Source organism: Chiloscyllium plagiosum, chromosome 15, assembly GCF_004010195.1.
Source record: "Chiloscyllium plagiosum isolate BGI_BamShark_2017 chromosome 15, ASM401019v2, whole genome shotgun sequence".
In the NCBI taxonomy this organism is placed as follows: Eukaryota; Metazoa; Chordata; class Chondrichthyes; order Orectolobiformes; family Hemiscylliidae; genus Chiloscyllium; species Chiloscyllium plagiosum.
Genome location: NC_057724.1, coordinates 12,156,007 through 12,172,421, shown reverse-complemented (window position 1 = coordinate 12,172,421; position 16,415 = coordinate 12,156,007). Strand labels below are relative to the sequence as shown.

General features: G+C 43.2%; 1 protein-coding gene across 1 annotated transcript in view; it reads right to left on the bottom strand.

The window, feature by feature from the left end:
- LOC122557541 (sodium- and chloride-dependent neutral and basic amino acid transporter B(0+)-like) overlaps positions 1-16,415 on the bottom strand; it is an 81,182-nt gene that overhangs the window by 47,943 nt on the left and 16,824 nt on the right. Inside the window, exons 2-4 of the mRNA XM_043705288.1 lie at positions 14,360-14,500; positions 11,145-11,367; positions 10,049-10,174 (exon numbers count right to left, since the gene is read on the bottom strand). Coding sequence (XP_043561223.1) covers positions 10,049-10,174; positions 11,145-11,367; positions 14,360-14,500 — 490 coding nt within the window. The remainder of the gene's footprint in view (positions 1-10,048; positions 10,175-11,144; positions 11,368-14,359; positions 14,501-16,415) is intronic.

Below are 16,415 nucleotides of genomic sequence, written 5' to 3'. Positions count from 1 at the left end.
TCTAGGTTCCCATGTCCCTGCAGAGTTAGTTTAAACCCCCTTCAAGAGCACTAGCAAACCTCCCCCCAAGGATACTGGTGCCCCTCCGGTTCAGGGGCAGATCATCCTGTTTATAGAGGTCCCACCTTCCCCAGAAAGAACCCCAGTTATCCAAATACCGGAATCCCTCCCTCCTGCACCATCCCTGTAGCCACGCATTTAACTGTTCTCTCTCCCTATTCCTCGACTCTCTATCACGTGGCACGGGTAACAAACCAGAGACAACAACTCTGTTCGTTCTAACTCTGAGCTTCCAACCTAGCTCCCTGAAAGCCTGCCTAACATCCTCAGCCCTCCTCCTACCTATGTCATTGGTGCCAATGTGGACCACGACTTCGGGCTGCTCCCCCTCCCCCTTAAGGACCCGGAAAACACGATCAGAGACATAACGTACCCTTGCACCTGGGAGGCAACATACCAAACATGAGTCTCTCTCGGTCCCACAAAACCGCCTATCTGTGCCCTGAACTATCGAGTCCCCAATTATTATTGCTCTGCTGTTCTCCACCCTTCCCTTCTGAGCAACGGGGACAGGCTCCGTGCCAGAGGCCTGAGCCCCATTACTTACCCCTGGTAAGTCCCCCCCCGCACAAGTATCCAAAACGGTATACTTGTTCTTGAGGGGAACGACCGCAGGGGGTCCCTGCACTGGCTGCTTCCTCCCAGTCCCCCTCACTGTCACCCATCTGTCTGCAATCTTTGGAGTTACTACTTCCCTAAAGCTCCGATCTATGACCCCCTCTGCCTCCCGAATGATCCTAAGTTCATCCAACTCGAGCTCCAGTTCCCTAACACGGTTTTGGAGGAGCTGGAGATGGGTGCACTTCCTGCAAGTGTAATCAGCAGGGACGTCCATGGCATCCCTCATCTCAAACAAACTGACTCATCATAGAGATGGCATCTGCTACTGAAGTGTGCTGTCACCAGTGTCCATGTCGTTCTTAAAGTGAAATATTAATCAATGTTGTCAGGATGTTGTCAAAAGTATTTTTTAAATTGATCTGTTGTCTGTGTATCCCCTGGTCTGATCTTCCCATTATGTGTGCTAACCTGTTCTCATTTTGATTTGGTATCCAATCCTGAAGTTACTCAAAATTTTAAGAATTGAGCATTGCATACTTGCTGGTCTATCGAATGGACCTCCTGGCTTAATGTTTTTAAAATTGAAACACATTCATTTTTGTGCATTTGATAGGCTCTTGAAATGATCAATTGTTTAATTTTTTTGGAAGATCATTGTTAGGGTGTTGGTGTCCTTGAACCACTGTTGCTTTAAGATCTCCAAAAGAACACAAGTGCACAGGAAGGTCGTTCAACCTCTCGTGTCAGCGATGGTCAAAAGCAGCCATCTAACTATTCTAATTCCATTCTCCAGCATTTTTCCCATAGCCTCATCTGCCTTGACGTTGCAAATGCACATCTCAATTCTTCTTAAATATTGAGGGTTTCTGCCTCTTCCACCCTTACAGGCAGTGAGTTCCAGATCCCCCCCACCCTCTTGGAGAGCTATTCTTTCCCTTCCACTCCTCTAAATACTCAACTTCTTATCTTCAATCTAAGTCCCCTAGCGATTGCTCCCCTATTATTGAAGGGAAATATTACTTCCTGTCCACTCCATCTCCTCGCCTCAATTTTCTACATTGCTATCATGTCCCCTCTGTTTCCCCTGATCCAAGAGAAACAAACTTAGTCTGTCCAATCAATCTTCATAATTGAACCTCTCCAGCCCAGGCAACGTCCTGGTAAATATCCTCTGCATCCTCTCCAGTGCATCTGTTCTTTTCTTGTTCATTAGATGATGGTGTTCCTGGCCAGGCCAGTATTTATTACCCATCCCTAATTGCCCAGAGGGCCCTGGAGAGTCCACCACATTGCCACTGATCGGTCCATCTGACCAACCCATCCATATCCTACTGTAATCTAAGGCGATCTCCTTACTATTTACTACCCCACCAATTTTTGTAATATTTACAAACTTATTGATGTTCTTTCTGACATTCAAATTGAAATCATTTATATTAACTACAAATAGCAAGGGCCCCTACACTGACTGTTATGTAACCCCAATGGACAGAGACTTCTTCAAGAGAAAAAAAAAATCCTCATCCATCACTTTCCACTTCCTCCCACTCTGCCAGTTGTGGATTCAATTTGTAAACTTTCCTTGATCACACAGGCTGTTGCTGTTAGCATCCCATGCAGGTCCTTAGCAAAAGCCTTGTGGATATTCAAGTTGGCAACATCACCTACACACCTGAACAATTCAATGAAAAATTTGATAAAGTTAGTCAGACATGACCTCCCCTTACCAAAGCCATGTTGACTGCTGATTTAATCCTTGCCTCTCCAGGTAGATTAATTCTGTCTATCAATGGTTTCCAATAGTTTCCCCTCCACTGAGGTTAGACTGATTAACTGGCCTGTAGGTCCCTGTTTTATCCTTTGCTATTCCCCGGCACGTCTCCTGTGGTCAAATAGGAATTGAGAATTTTTGCAAGTGCCCCTATTTCCAACCTTGCCTCACTCAACATCCTGAGATGCATTTCATCCAGTTCTGAAGATTTATCTACTTATAAGCCTGCCAAGCCACTCAGGAATTCCTCTGTCTATGGTAATTTCTTTAATAGTTTCACATACCTTCTCCATTATTTCAAAACCCTGTTTTCCCCTTCACTAGTGAACACAGATCCAAAGTGTTTATGTAAAAATACACATTTTTTAAATAGCAATAACTATCAAAACCATTGCTTTAATGCCAAAACAGGAACCGGTTAAAGTTTGAATGTTCTCAATGTAAAATTTGGTTTTCCTTCATCAAAATACCATTGCCAACGAACATAAGAACCAGGATCAGGAGTAGCTAATTCAGGCCCTTTCCACTATTTAATACAACCACAACTGATCTCTGCTTTCTCACCTATTCTTCAGAAACCCTTAACCTTTTTGCTAATTAAAACTCTCCTCAAATTTATTCATTCATGAGGTGTCCACTGTGCACTGGGGTAGTTAATTCCACAAATTCTCAAACTTTGAGAGAAGTGACTCCTCCTCCTCATCGGTTTTAAATCTGCCACCCTTTAGTCTAAAAAGAAACCTCTTATTCTAGATTGTTTCCCTTTTTTTGGGGGGAGTGGGCTCCATATTGCCTACTTTGTCAGCTCTCTTTAGCATCGTGTATCTCCATTAGATCTCCTCTCATTTATCTAAACGCTAGCAGGTATCTGCCGACTCAATCTCTTCTCATAAGACAAGCCTTTCAAATCTGGAATGAACTTAGTGAAGCTTCTCTGAACTGCCTCTAATACAGTCACATCCTCCTTCAGATAAATGGATCAAAACTCTATGCAGTGCTTCAGATGCAGTCTGACCAACACCTTGTGCAATTGCAGCAATATGTCTGTGCTTTTATATACTATCCCTTATATACAATGCTCACAAGTAGACTTTATATTTAATTTTTAATCCACTTGCCATAGATCCAGTTTAAACCCCTGACTTCCAGCGAGTGACTATAATCAGAATTATATTAGATTCCCTTCAGTGTGGAAACAGGCACTTTGGCCCAACCTGTCCATACCGACCCTCCGAAGAGTAACCCACCCAGACCCATTTCCCTCTGATGAATGCATCTAACACTATGGGCAGTTTAGCATGGCCAATTCAACTGGCCTGCACATCTTTGGACTGTGGGAGAAAACCGGAGCACCCGGAGGAAACCCACACAGACACGGGGAGAAAATGAGGGCTGCAGATGCTTGAAATCAGAGTCTGGAGTGTGGTGCTGAGAAAGCACAGCCGGTCAGGCACCATCCATGGAGCAGGAGAATCGACGTTTCGAGCGTAAGCCCTTTGCCAGGAATGAGGCTTGTGGCCCAAGGCAGCTGAGAGATAATGGGAGAAGAGTGGGGCTGGGGGGGAAGGTAGCCGGGAATGCGATAGGTAGGTGAAGGTGATAAGTCGGAGAGAAGGATGGAGTGGATAGGTGGGAAGGAAGATGGACAGGTCAAGAGGGCAGTGCTGAGTTGAAAGGTTGGATCTGGGATAAGGTGAGGGGCGGGGGGGGGTTAGGGAAAATGGGAACACTAGTGATATCCACATTGATCCCATGTAGTTGCAGGGTCCCAAAGCAGAAGATGAGGCAGTTTTCCTTCACGTGCAGGTGGTAAGAGTTTGGCAATGGAAGTGGCCCAGGCCCTGCATGTGCTTGAGGGTTAAAGTGTTAATACATCTGGTACAGATATAATCCACTAAACTTAACCAGTAAATTCCAGCCTCCAATTAAATGAGAGAGAGGAAAACATTTACTTGAGAAAGTCATAGCCTTCAAGTGTTGAAAAGAGACAAATGGGATAAGACAAGAATAATAGTTTTCCCAACTATAAAGCTATAAAACATCAAACTCTAACTTAATAATATTTCATTTGTTTAAATTCTGGAGTTCATTTTTTTTATTAATTATTCTCTGTACTCATCAATCCCTAAATGTCATTTATGAAATAAGCACAAAATTGAATGGACTACTTCATATTTGGGGCAGCATGATGTTTGAAGTGGAAGACCGAGAAATGGCTTCTTAGTAATTTCTGTTCAGGCAGGAGTGCTAACCTAATGAGCAAATTGAATGGCCTATGACTGTTCAAGACGATTATCAGACCTCTGCCAGAATATTGTGTCCAGTTGCGGATGCCATATTATAGGAATGAGACTTGTGGGCTGGGGGCTGAGGGGAGGGGGGGGGGGGGGGGGGGGGGGGGGGTGGGGGGGGGGGGGGTGGAGTTGGTGGATGAGGGTGTCCTGGAGATGTTCTCTGAAACAATCCACAAGAAGGCGTCATATCTCCGAAGTAGAGGAGACTACATCGGGTGCAACAGATGCAGTAGATGACATTGGTAGAGGTAGAGGTAAATATCTGATGGATGTGGAAGGATCCCTTGGGTCCCTTGACAGAGGTGAGGGGCATGGTGTGGGCGCAGGTTTTTCACTTCCTGTAGTGGCAGGGAAAGGTGCCAGGAGTGGGGTGTGGGTTAGTGGGTGGTGTGGACATGATGAGGGAGTCGCAGAGGGAATGGTTTCTCTGGAGCACTGATAGGGTTGGGGAGGGAAACATATCTGTGATGGGGTCAGATTAGAGGTGGTGGAGGATGATTTATGCAGAGGTTGGTGGGGTGGAAGGTGAGGACAGGGGGATTCTGTCCTTGTTGCATTGGGACGGATGTGGGTGTGTGAAGTGGAGGAGCTGTGCTGGAGGGCATCGTCAATCATGTGGGAAGGGAAGTTGCGATCATGGAAGATGGAGGCCATCTGGGACTTTGAGATGGAATTCTGTTCCCCTCCCCTCTGTAACCCCCTCATCAGGTCCACACACCCCACCAACCCACACCCCACTACTGGCATCCATCCCTGCCATTGCAGGAAGTGCAAAACCTGCACCCACACCACTCCCCTCACTTCTGTCCAAGGCACCAAGGGATCCTTCCACATCTGTCAGAAATTTATCTGTACCTCTACCAATGTCACTTACTGCATCCGTTGCACCCGGTGTGGTCTCCTTTACATTGGGGAGACAGGATGCTGTCTTGCAAATCATTTCAGAGAACATGTCTGGGACACCCAGACCCACCAACCCCATCGCCCCGTGGCTGAATACTTCAACTCCCCCTCCAACTCCTTCAAGGACATATAGGTCCTGGTCCTCCTCCACCGCCAAACTGTTCCCACCTGATACCTGGAGGCAGAACACCTCATATTCAGCCTTGGGACCCTGCAACCACACGGGATAAATGTGGACTTCAACAGTTTCCTCACTTCCCCTCCCCCCAAATTATACCAGTCCCAACCCTCCAACTCGGCACTGCCCTCCTGACCTGTCCATCATTTCCCCCCTCCGACCTATTACCTTTTCCCTCCTCTTCATCCACCTACCGCTTTCCCTGCTACGTCCCCTCAACCCCACCCCCTCCCATTTATCTCTCAGTCCCCAGCCCACAAGCCTCATTCCTGACAAAGGGCTTATGCCCGAAACGTCGATTCTTCTGCTCCTCGGATGCTGCCTGTCCGGCTGTGCTTTCCCAGCAACACACTCTTGACTCCAGCATCTGTAGTTCTCACTTTCCCCTCCTTACACTTAAAAAGACAAAGAAGTAAAATAACCAGCAAACACCAGTTATCTGAAAAAGGTGCTTTGACCGTAGAAAATTGGGAACTGGTCTTGCAGGATGATGATGATTTCTGATGAAAGAAAATGTTTAATGAAATCAGTAGTTAAAGTAAACTTGTAAAGTCCTACAGAAAGCTATTATTATAATAACATAAAGATGTTGAAAATCTGGAAATGAAAGAAGTGCTGGAGAAACCCAACAGATCCAGGCTCACTAGACTGGAAATTGGCAAAGTTGTTTTTCTCTCAACAGAGGCTGCCAGAACAGCTGTGTTTCTCCAGCAATTTCTTTTTTTTTGTTCAAGAAACACTCTCCCTCTTTGGCAAGGACAAATCCCTGCAGTCCTGAGACTGGGTTTCCATTCTTGAGATCTGAATGCTGAATATGAAAAGTAGCCAGCTGGCCTTGCAGCATGTGTGTGGACTGAGAAACAGCTAATGTTTCAGGTCCATGATCTGCAGCAGTTCTGATGAACAGCTACTGACCTCTGTCCCTTTGTGTCCAGATGCTGCTAGTCTTGTTAAGTTTTTCTAATGTCTCTCTTTCACTGTTGAGAAAAATAACCACTTTTTTGCCAGCCCACTGTAAAGCAATCAGAGTTCATATAAGCCTGTTGTTCCCTTTTGGTACAAAGCCCAGCAGCAGATACCTGCGATCTGGTTTGGCACGACATAAAATAACTTATGATTTTACATAAGAACTTAGGATGAAAACAAAGGGTGGCACGGTGGCTCAGTGGTTAGCACTGCTGCCTCACAGCACCAGAGACCCGGGTTTGATTCCAGCCTCTGGCGACTGTGCAATCTCCACACAGACATTCTCCCCGTGTCTGTGTGAGTTTCCTCCGGGTGCTCTGGTTTCGTTCCACAGTCCAAAGATGTGCAGGTTAGGTGAATTGGCCGTGCTAAATTGCCCATTAGTGTTCAGGGATGCGTAGGTTATGTGCATTAGTGAGGGGAAATGTCGGGCAATGGGTCTAGGTGGGATATTCTTTGAAGGATCAGTGCAGATTATTGGGCTGAAGAGCCTGTTTCCACACTGTAGGGATTCTAATTCTAAATCTCAACTTGCTCCACAAATAGAAACTCAATGTCAAAAGCAATAGTCAAAAACAAAAATGCCAAGTAGAACAATTATATAATAAAATCTTTCCTGGCCTCGAGACAGACTAGGACTCAAACCCTGGGCGCAATGGAAAGAGAAGGGATACGGGCTAAATAAACTATTTGGGATTAACTGGCATTCTCCTCCGGGAGTAATTGTGTATGAAGGCATCTGACATGCTTGCCTTCTGTATTCAGATGTTTTGAGTACAGGAGTTGGGGCATCATGTTGAGGTTGTACAGGATGCTGGTGAAGTATCTTCTGGAGTACTGTGCACAGTTCAGGTCACCCTGTTACAGGAAGGATATTAATAAACTGAAAAGGTTCAGAAAAGCCTTACCAGGATGTTCCCGGGAATGGAGAATTTGAGCTGTAAAAATAGACTGGAAAGGTTGGAATCTTTTTCACTGGAGCGTAGGAAGATGAAGGGTGACTTCATAGAGGTTTATAAAATCATGAGGGACATACGTAAATTGAAAAGCAAAGGTCTTTTCCCTAAAGTTGGGGAGTGCAAAACTAGGGGACTTTTTTTAAAAGGATATGAGGGGCAACGTTTTTTTGTGCAGTTAGTCTTTGGAATGAACTGCTGGAGGAAGTGGTCGATGTGGGTAGGGTCACAATGTTTAAAAGACATTCGGATGATTTCGTGGAGAGGAAAGATTTGATGTGACATTACCCAAATGTTTCACTAGTTTGGGAACATGGTTGGCATGGACCAGTTGGACCGAAGGGTCTTGCTTCTGTGCTATATGACTCTTTGTGGTGGGGTTGCCCCTGGGAGTCATGTCAGTGACTGTTTTACATTATTTCACCTATCGCACTGACCTCCTCCTTCCTGGTTCCTTCCAGAAAGAGCAATAGCTTTGGCTATTGGCTGGCTAATTGACCGTCAAAAAATAACAAATGATCTGTGTGGATCACCACACAGCTTTTGTTTTGTTTTGTTTTCTTTTGGACTGATAGCCTTGAAAACATTAGTTAGAAGATGGAGGGTTCTCTGAATCAGCGTCATTTCAGGTGAGCTGTGTCCCAAAGGAACAACTGCCCCACAGTTCCATTTGTGGTTATGACCTGTGTCATAGCCATTAGAAACCAGCTTGTCTCTCAATGCTGAAAAAAAATGTATCTCTCTATTCAAACAAAGGAAATAGGTCTGAGATCCATTGAATTTTTAAATTTCCTATTTTAACTTGATATTCCTGTTGCAGGCCAGTGGGTACAGTACTTTTAATAGATCAAGACAAACCAGTTTTAGACACACCCAGTAGACCCACCCTCTGGAAAATGATAGTGAGATTAGAACTCAAATTGTTTATAATAGTGGTTTTAATAAGGGCACGATGACTTCAACAAATTTGAAGAAATAGCATCCATAAATGTAATGAAGAGGAAACTGCCAATATAATAGAAAATGTAGAATCTACTATTACACTCCCGACATGCAGTAGAGCCATCACCTGTTAACTTGTCATATATCATCCCACAGATGGGACATTTTGCACCCTGCGTTACTCCCTCTTCCTTACAATGGGTACTTTACATACTCAGTTAAATAAAAATCATGATAGTTAAAAAGATTCAAATTAGATATTCCAAATGTAGTAGAAGTGGAGATTATCATTTTATTGCCTGCCACTAGGTTAAAAGTAGCGAGATTAGAACAGCAAGATACATTGGAGTTTTTGCATGTTCCAAGTGAATTTAGTTTTACATCAAAAAACAGGCATGAATGTCATAAACATGCTGATATCAGGTAGCAAAAATGTTTGGAAACTCTAGTGAGTAAAACTAAACCAGGAAAATAGCCCACGTGTGGTCAGATGAGGAAGTTAAATCCTTGGATGAGTTAGAACAAGAATATATAGGGAGCACATTCATTTAATAAGAAGACATCTATTATCCTGAAGAGCAAACCACCAAAGCAAATATCTCATTTAAAGAAGGTTATTCAATAAAGTCTGGAACTGGAGCTTTAACTCCTGTCCCAGCTGATAAACCCTTGGATAGCATCAACAACAATTTAGATATTCTATGCAGCAAATTGAGGCCCAAAGGAAACTCAGTCATTCAACCATCTACCTGTACGTCAAAACATTGAGGCATCGATCAACGTGTCTGCCAAGGCTTTTTGTTTTGTTTTTGCTATGGATTAAGTTGGGAGCGATACCCAATAGCCGAGATGGATGAGGATTAGTCAGGTGGCTGTAGATAGTCATGTCAGGTCATGGGGTGGTTAGATGATTTAAAGGGATGTGTGCAGGGTCGTGGGGGCGATTTAGGTATTGGTTGGAGTTAGTGATAGACTGATCTAGTCTGTACTTACTGCAGAACTGTCTGAGGCCTCTGATTCTAGATCAGTGTCCAAGGCATTCGCAGAGGGTCCTGAGTAGCAGGGTATTACCCATCAGAAGTTTAAACTGCCCTGTCATAATTCCCACATGGTCGAGATGTGCATCATTCACTGAGTGCAAAGATGCAGCCTTTCAAAACATGGTGTTCAACTGTGGAGTTAAAGATTACCTTATTCTGAAGCAGTGACATTTCCTGAGTGTTACATGAATGCACCTGTTAACCCATTGGATTCAATAGGCTGGTACATTAAGGCAGTGAGCAAGAAATGGCCACAAAGAAATGGTATGCATTCCTCTGCTAACAGTAATTTATTGCCTGAAATAATAGACTGAATAAATTAGAGAATTTCCTTCTGAGTTGTGGAGAGATTGTTTTAAATATGTAAACATTCTTACCTAAACCTCCAAACTGCATGTCAACTCCCAGAGTGATCACCATGAAGAAAAATAAGATGGACCACAACGGTACCCATGGCAACTGTGCAAAAGCCTCTGGGTAGGCAATAAAAACCAAACCAAAACCTAAACAGGTTACGCAACTAGTCCCGATGAAGGGCTCATGCCTGACGCGTCGACTCTCCTACTCCTCAGATGCTGCCTGACCTGTACTTTCCAGCACCACAGCGGTTTTTGACTGACTCTCCACCATCTGCAGTTCTCACTTTCTCCTATGTATATAGTTAGAGATGTGCACATTGTTACTTGAATGTTATAATTGTTCAATGGTTTATCTGCAATATAATTGGTTGGTTAGCTCAATTGGTGGGACGACTGCTCTACAATGTAGAGTGAAGCTGCTGACCTGGGGTCCATCCCTGCACTGCCTGAGGTTACCGCGAAGGACTCTCCTTCTGAACTTCTCCCCTAGCCTAAGGTGTGGTGACCCTCAGGTTAAACCACACCAGTTCTGTGTGTCTCATGAGAGAGTGACTTAATTTGGTTTTACGATACAAGTCACACTAAATGATGTACAGTATCAGTAGCATAACCAGTCAGAAATCCTTCTGTGTTTAATGAGATTTGTAATTTTAAGAGCAGGTTCTGGGAAGGAAATACCTGAGCAGACAATTTACTGCTGAGATACAAGCTACAGAGAAGGGTCTGGTTGTACAGTGATAGTGTTCCTTACTCTGAGCATGGAGGCCTGTGTTCAAGTCCCACCTGGTCCAGAGGTGTGCCATAACATCTCAGAATAGGTTGATTAAAAATCTCCACAAGCTGTAGTCTCACCTGGTGCCCAGGACATTTGAATAATCACAACGAATATATAAACTGTTTTCTAACATAAGCGTTAGACTGATGTCCAGGTAATATTAAGTCTGAAAGTCTCTATGGACAGAGAAAGAGTTAAAGGTTCAAGTGAACTGCAACCTCTTCGGAGTTACATTCAACTTTAAAACGTTAATTCTGCTTCCCTCTGCTCGATGCTTCTAGACCGGCTGAGTATTTCTGGCACTTCCTGTTGACGTTTTTTTTAACCAATTTTGTTTACCTGACTCTGCAACCTCAGAGACAAGCTTGTCTTGTACATGAGCCATGTGTCCAAGGATGGGGAAAATGACAAATCCAGCAAACACACTCGTAGCACAATTAAGAACACAGACAATGATGGTGTCTCGGTAATAGTTATGGTGGAATTTGTAGGATGCTAGTGTTATTAAACTGCCCCAACCCACTGAGATAAATGAAATTTGCACCATGGGATCGTTCCAGACCTGATAAAGTAGAAAATGGCATTTGTTTATAATGGGAGAAAGTGAGGACTGCAGATGCTGGAGATCAGAGCTGAAAATGTGTTGCTGGAAAAGCGCAGCAGGTCAGGCAGTATCCAAGGAGCAGGAGAATCGACGTTTCGGGCATGAGCCCTTCTTCAGGATTCTCCTGCTCCTTGGATGCTGCCTGACCTGCTGCACTTTTCCAGCAACACATTTGCAGATTTGTTTATAATGGGCAACATTAAATACAAAAATACAGTATGACATGAACCATGAGAGCAACGGTGACACGGTGGCTCAGTGGTTAGCACTGCTGCCTCACAGTGTCTGAGATTGAGGTTCAATTGCAGCCTTGGGCGACTATCTGTGTGGAGTTTGCACATTTCCCCGTGTCTGCGTGGGTTTCCTCCAGGTGATCTAGTTTCCTCCCACAGTCGAAAGGTGTGCAGGTCAGGTGAATTGGCCATGCTAAATTGCCCATAATGTTGGTTGCATTAGTCAGAGGAACATGGGTCTGGGTGGGTTACTCTTTGGATGGTCGGTGTGGACTTGTTGGGCCGAAGGGCCTGTTTCCATACTGTAGGGAATATAATCTAATCTAATCCAATCAAGGGAGTTGGTGTGGTTAATTCATGGTGAATCAACTGAATGAGGTTTTCTGTGGTCAGTCATCTCTCCGGTAACCAATAGAATCATCATTTTCTCTCCCCGGCTATTTCTTGCTGCCAAATCTCCTTGTTTTGAAGAAGTACCATAGTAAAAACCATTGCAATGATATAGGGAGTCATTTGGCATATCTTGTTCACACTGAATCAACGACACCCTGATCCTCTTTCTAATCCCATCTTTCTACACACAGCACATAGCCCTGCAGCTTACAACACTTAAGGTGCAGATCTAGGGCATTTTAAGATTTTAAGACCTTTGCATCCACCTGCATCTTGGGCAGTGAATTCCAGACACCCACCACCCTCTGTGCAAAAAAACACCTTTCCTCACGTCCGCTTTAATCCTCTGTCACTTTAGTTTGAATCTATGATCTCTGGTTTTAGAACTCTTTGCCAAGTGTAACAAGTTCCTCCTAACTACTCTATCTCTACCCCTTACAATTCTGTATACCTCTATCATGTCACCCATCAGTCATGTTTTCTGGTGAGTGACTCAGTTGCTGCGTCTATACGGTCACGAACTGACCACCATTATTTTGTTGAAAGCAGCAACGTGGAAAAGACCTATAAAAGTAAAGATTTATATTTAAGTTGTTTTGCTGAGGCCTTATTTTTACAATCTCCTTTATAGATACTACTATGTACCATGAAATACTTTTTTGCATAGAACATCAAAGCCACTGTGTGATGTATTGAATTTGGTCTCAATTTTTATCATATTAAAAGATGATAAATGCTTTGAATGAAAACCAAAATGCAGTCAGAATCATATTTAGCTAATCTCCGCTTTCAAGCTGAAATTGCACAACTTTGGATTAAACACTGAAATACAAAAGTCTGTACCCAATATAGGACCAACTTATAACTGTTAGAAGTATAGGATTAAGATAATTTTAATTTTCTTTCTGTCTCTTCCTCATCGAGCATTTAATGTACTTTTGATAATATTTTATGTTCATTTTCTGTCTTCCAGATACTAGCAGCGCTGAATGGCTTCCATGTTAAATGGGTAAGGGAAATCTAATTCATCCATTGTCCTGCCGCAGCCAGTTTTTGGTTAATAGTTACTCAATAAATCAATAAGGAATTTCAGCTGAAAATCTTAATCTTTCAAAAAGAAGGAGCTGACGAGAAGAAATTCTATTACATTCCATTCCCTTCATTATATTTCATCTAGTTCCATCCTATTTCTTCTCTTCATATCCCACTCTTACCCACCCTTCCCTCTTGGATGGCAAACCCATTAACCGCTAACTAGATATTTGTTCTTTGGCTCTTTGAAATAACATTTCAAAGCTGATTCCCAGTTCCCTTAGTTGGGAAATCCAAACCCTCACCAAAATTCCAAAAGAACTGCAGATGCTGGGAATCGAACAAAAACTGAAATTGCTGGAAAAGCTCAGCAGCCCTGGCAGCATCTGCGAAGAGAAGGCAGAGTTAATATTTCAGGTCCAGTGACTGTTCTTTGGGTCTGTGTTGGTAGGTGAAAAAAGATTGGTATTTATGCTGAAGATGGGTGTTGGAGGAAGGAGTAAATGATAGATCCCAGAGAGAGAGAGAAGCAATGGACAAGGTGACCATTAATAACTGAGAATGGGTGGTCGCATGTGATGACAAGACCTGGTATCTGTGGGCTGGAGTAAGGACTTGGGAAAAAGTGCTCAATCCCTAAAATTGGTGAACTCGTTATTGAGTCCAGAAGGCTGTGGAGTTCCTAAGCAGAACTCCAAATCCAATCTACGAGGCTATTTGAACTGTGTGTGTGTTCACTTAAACCAGAGTGTGGAGTCACAGATTTTTGATATGGATATAAATGTTCATGAAGGATGGAATGCTGCCAGCCCGCCAATTACCCCAGCTCTTCAAAACCTGAAGAAGCAGCAGCACAACAAATCTACCTGCATCACTAAATTAATCACTCTGAAGTTTAAATTTAAATCCCCAGCCATTTAGACTGTATAGAACAATCAGCTGCTACCAGTGAGGCCTGAAGAAAAATAACAAATGTTTTAGCAGTTACAGCAATTTTTTGTTGACATTTTTCCCCAAGGACCATCATAATCAGTAAATTGGCCCAGAGAGAGTAAGGGCAAAAGTGGTGAATGGTGTCTTAGTTTGGGGGTTGGCGTGGGTTGAGATGGCATGAGAAGTGAGATTGATGTGGTGATTAAGTGCGAAACATCAAATTACAAAATCATCCCATTTGAAGTTTAGCAACATTTTTAACTGATGACCATCGCAAGGTATAAAAAAAATTAAAATCAAACATCGGATTCATCCAAAAAACATAACTGAAATTCAAGCAATGAAATTGCTGTATTTACCTCAGCATCAGCCAGTCTGGAGATGTCTGACTGGCTTCTGATATAGAATTCAATTCCTTTAGAGGCCCCCTCCAAGGTAACCCCTCTGATCAGAAATATGGTGATAACCACATAAGGGAATGTCGCAGTGAAATAAACCACCTGACCACGGAGGGAAACTTGTTAGAGTTTTTTCTAAATTACTGCTACAACATTTGGATCCAGTTAAATGGAAAACTCAGCTTTATAATCAAATCTGAGAATGAAGCAGGAAACAATTGGAGAACTGATGACATGGAGGCTTTGTTCTGGCATCCTGCTATAATGGTCCACAAGATTCAGGTCATATGTGTATAGGTGAGGTCATGTTATAATTAAGTCCTTTTCAAAATACAACTCCAGCAGCCAGAATAAGAAATCAAAGATCTAGACAATCACTTCAAATACATTTCTTTTGGTAACAAACATTTACACGTTTACAATCACTATCAGTAGATGATGGACATGTGCTGGAGAAGGCAGTGATTATTGCATTATTTACATTATCTCCCCTCCTCTCTTTTCTTGCTTGGTTGCAGGATGTTCTGAAGTTGTACGAATTGCTGAAAAAGTACTCAGCAATATCAGGCAGCATCTATTTGAGAGAAAGCGAGTTTTGGGTTCAGTGACCCTTCTTCAGAACTGATAGTAGCCAGGAAAAGGTTGGTATATATTGGGGAGGGGAGAGAAGTAAATGTTGGCAGAGATGCAGCCCAAAGAGAGAGAGATCTCGACAGAGAAACTATTGGCAGACAAAGGAGTGGAAATAGGTCAACTGCAGAAAGTTTGTCCCTAGTACCTATTGATTCCAGTTTTGCTAGGGCTCCTTGATGCCACACTCGGTTGAATGCAGCCTTGATGTCAAGGGCTGTCACTCTCGTCTCACCTCTGGAATTCAGCTCTTTTGTCCATGTTTGAACCAAGGCTGTAATGAGGTCAGGATCTGAGTGTCCCTGGCGGAACCCAAACTGGGTGTTTGGTTATTGCTGAGCAGGTGCTGCTTGATAGCACTGTTGAACACCTTCCATCACTTTACTGATGATCGAGAGTAATCTGATGGGGTAGCGCTTGCAGCAATTGATTTGGTTCCAAGCAGCTCAGTGATACTTCTAATTAGTGGATGACTGTCTTGAATGATAATATTATCTCAGTCTCAGCTTAAACTGAAGATATTAACGATCTTTAAAAGACTGGGACTAACTCTTCAGTATGTTTCCACAAAGTCATTAACTGCGGCTTGAAGATTCTCTCTTAAGAGAGCGCAAATGACATTGTCCTCCATGTTCTGAAGTTCCACAAGTGAGATTAGTATTATTTTCTGCTTGGATTTTAAATAGTTTAAATTGAAATGTTTTATCTCCATGCTGTTGACATGCCTTCAAGAAGGTTCAAATCATTTATCAATCTGACACAGGTCAAGTTCTAGTCCACTCCGTCATTTAAGATCAAAGGCAATCTCTGCTCACAATGTGATCGCTACATTTGGGAGATAAAGGTGACCACCCTGCAGAACGCCTACATTCTGTCTGCAAAAATGACCTATTAGTGTGGGTCTGGAGTTGCATGTAGACCAGACCAGATGGAGATGGTAGATTTCCTTCCTGGAAGGACATTAGTGAGTCAAATTGTTGGGAAAACCAATCAGCAATGGTTTCATGGTCATCAGCAGATATTTAATTCAACTTCTGTCATCTGCCATGGCAGGATTCAAACCTGGGTCCTGAAAATGGCAAACAATTTATTAACGTTTCTTCATCACAGTTTAATTAGATGGATTTCAAAATCACTGAATCTCAGCCGATAATCAAAGGTGACAAGACACACTCTATCTCTCTATCTTGTGTGTTTTCTTATCATATGTTAAAATACACAATGTGACATAATGTGATCTCACGGAATGCAGGGAGAACTAGCCATTTGGATACAGAACTGCCTCAAAGGTAGAAGACAGAGGGTGGTGGTGGAGGGTTGTTTTTCAGACTGGAGGCCTGTGACCAGTGGAGTGCCACAAGGATCGGTGCTGGGTCCTCTACTTTTT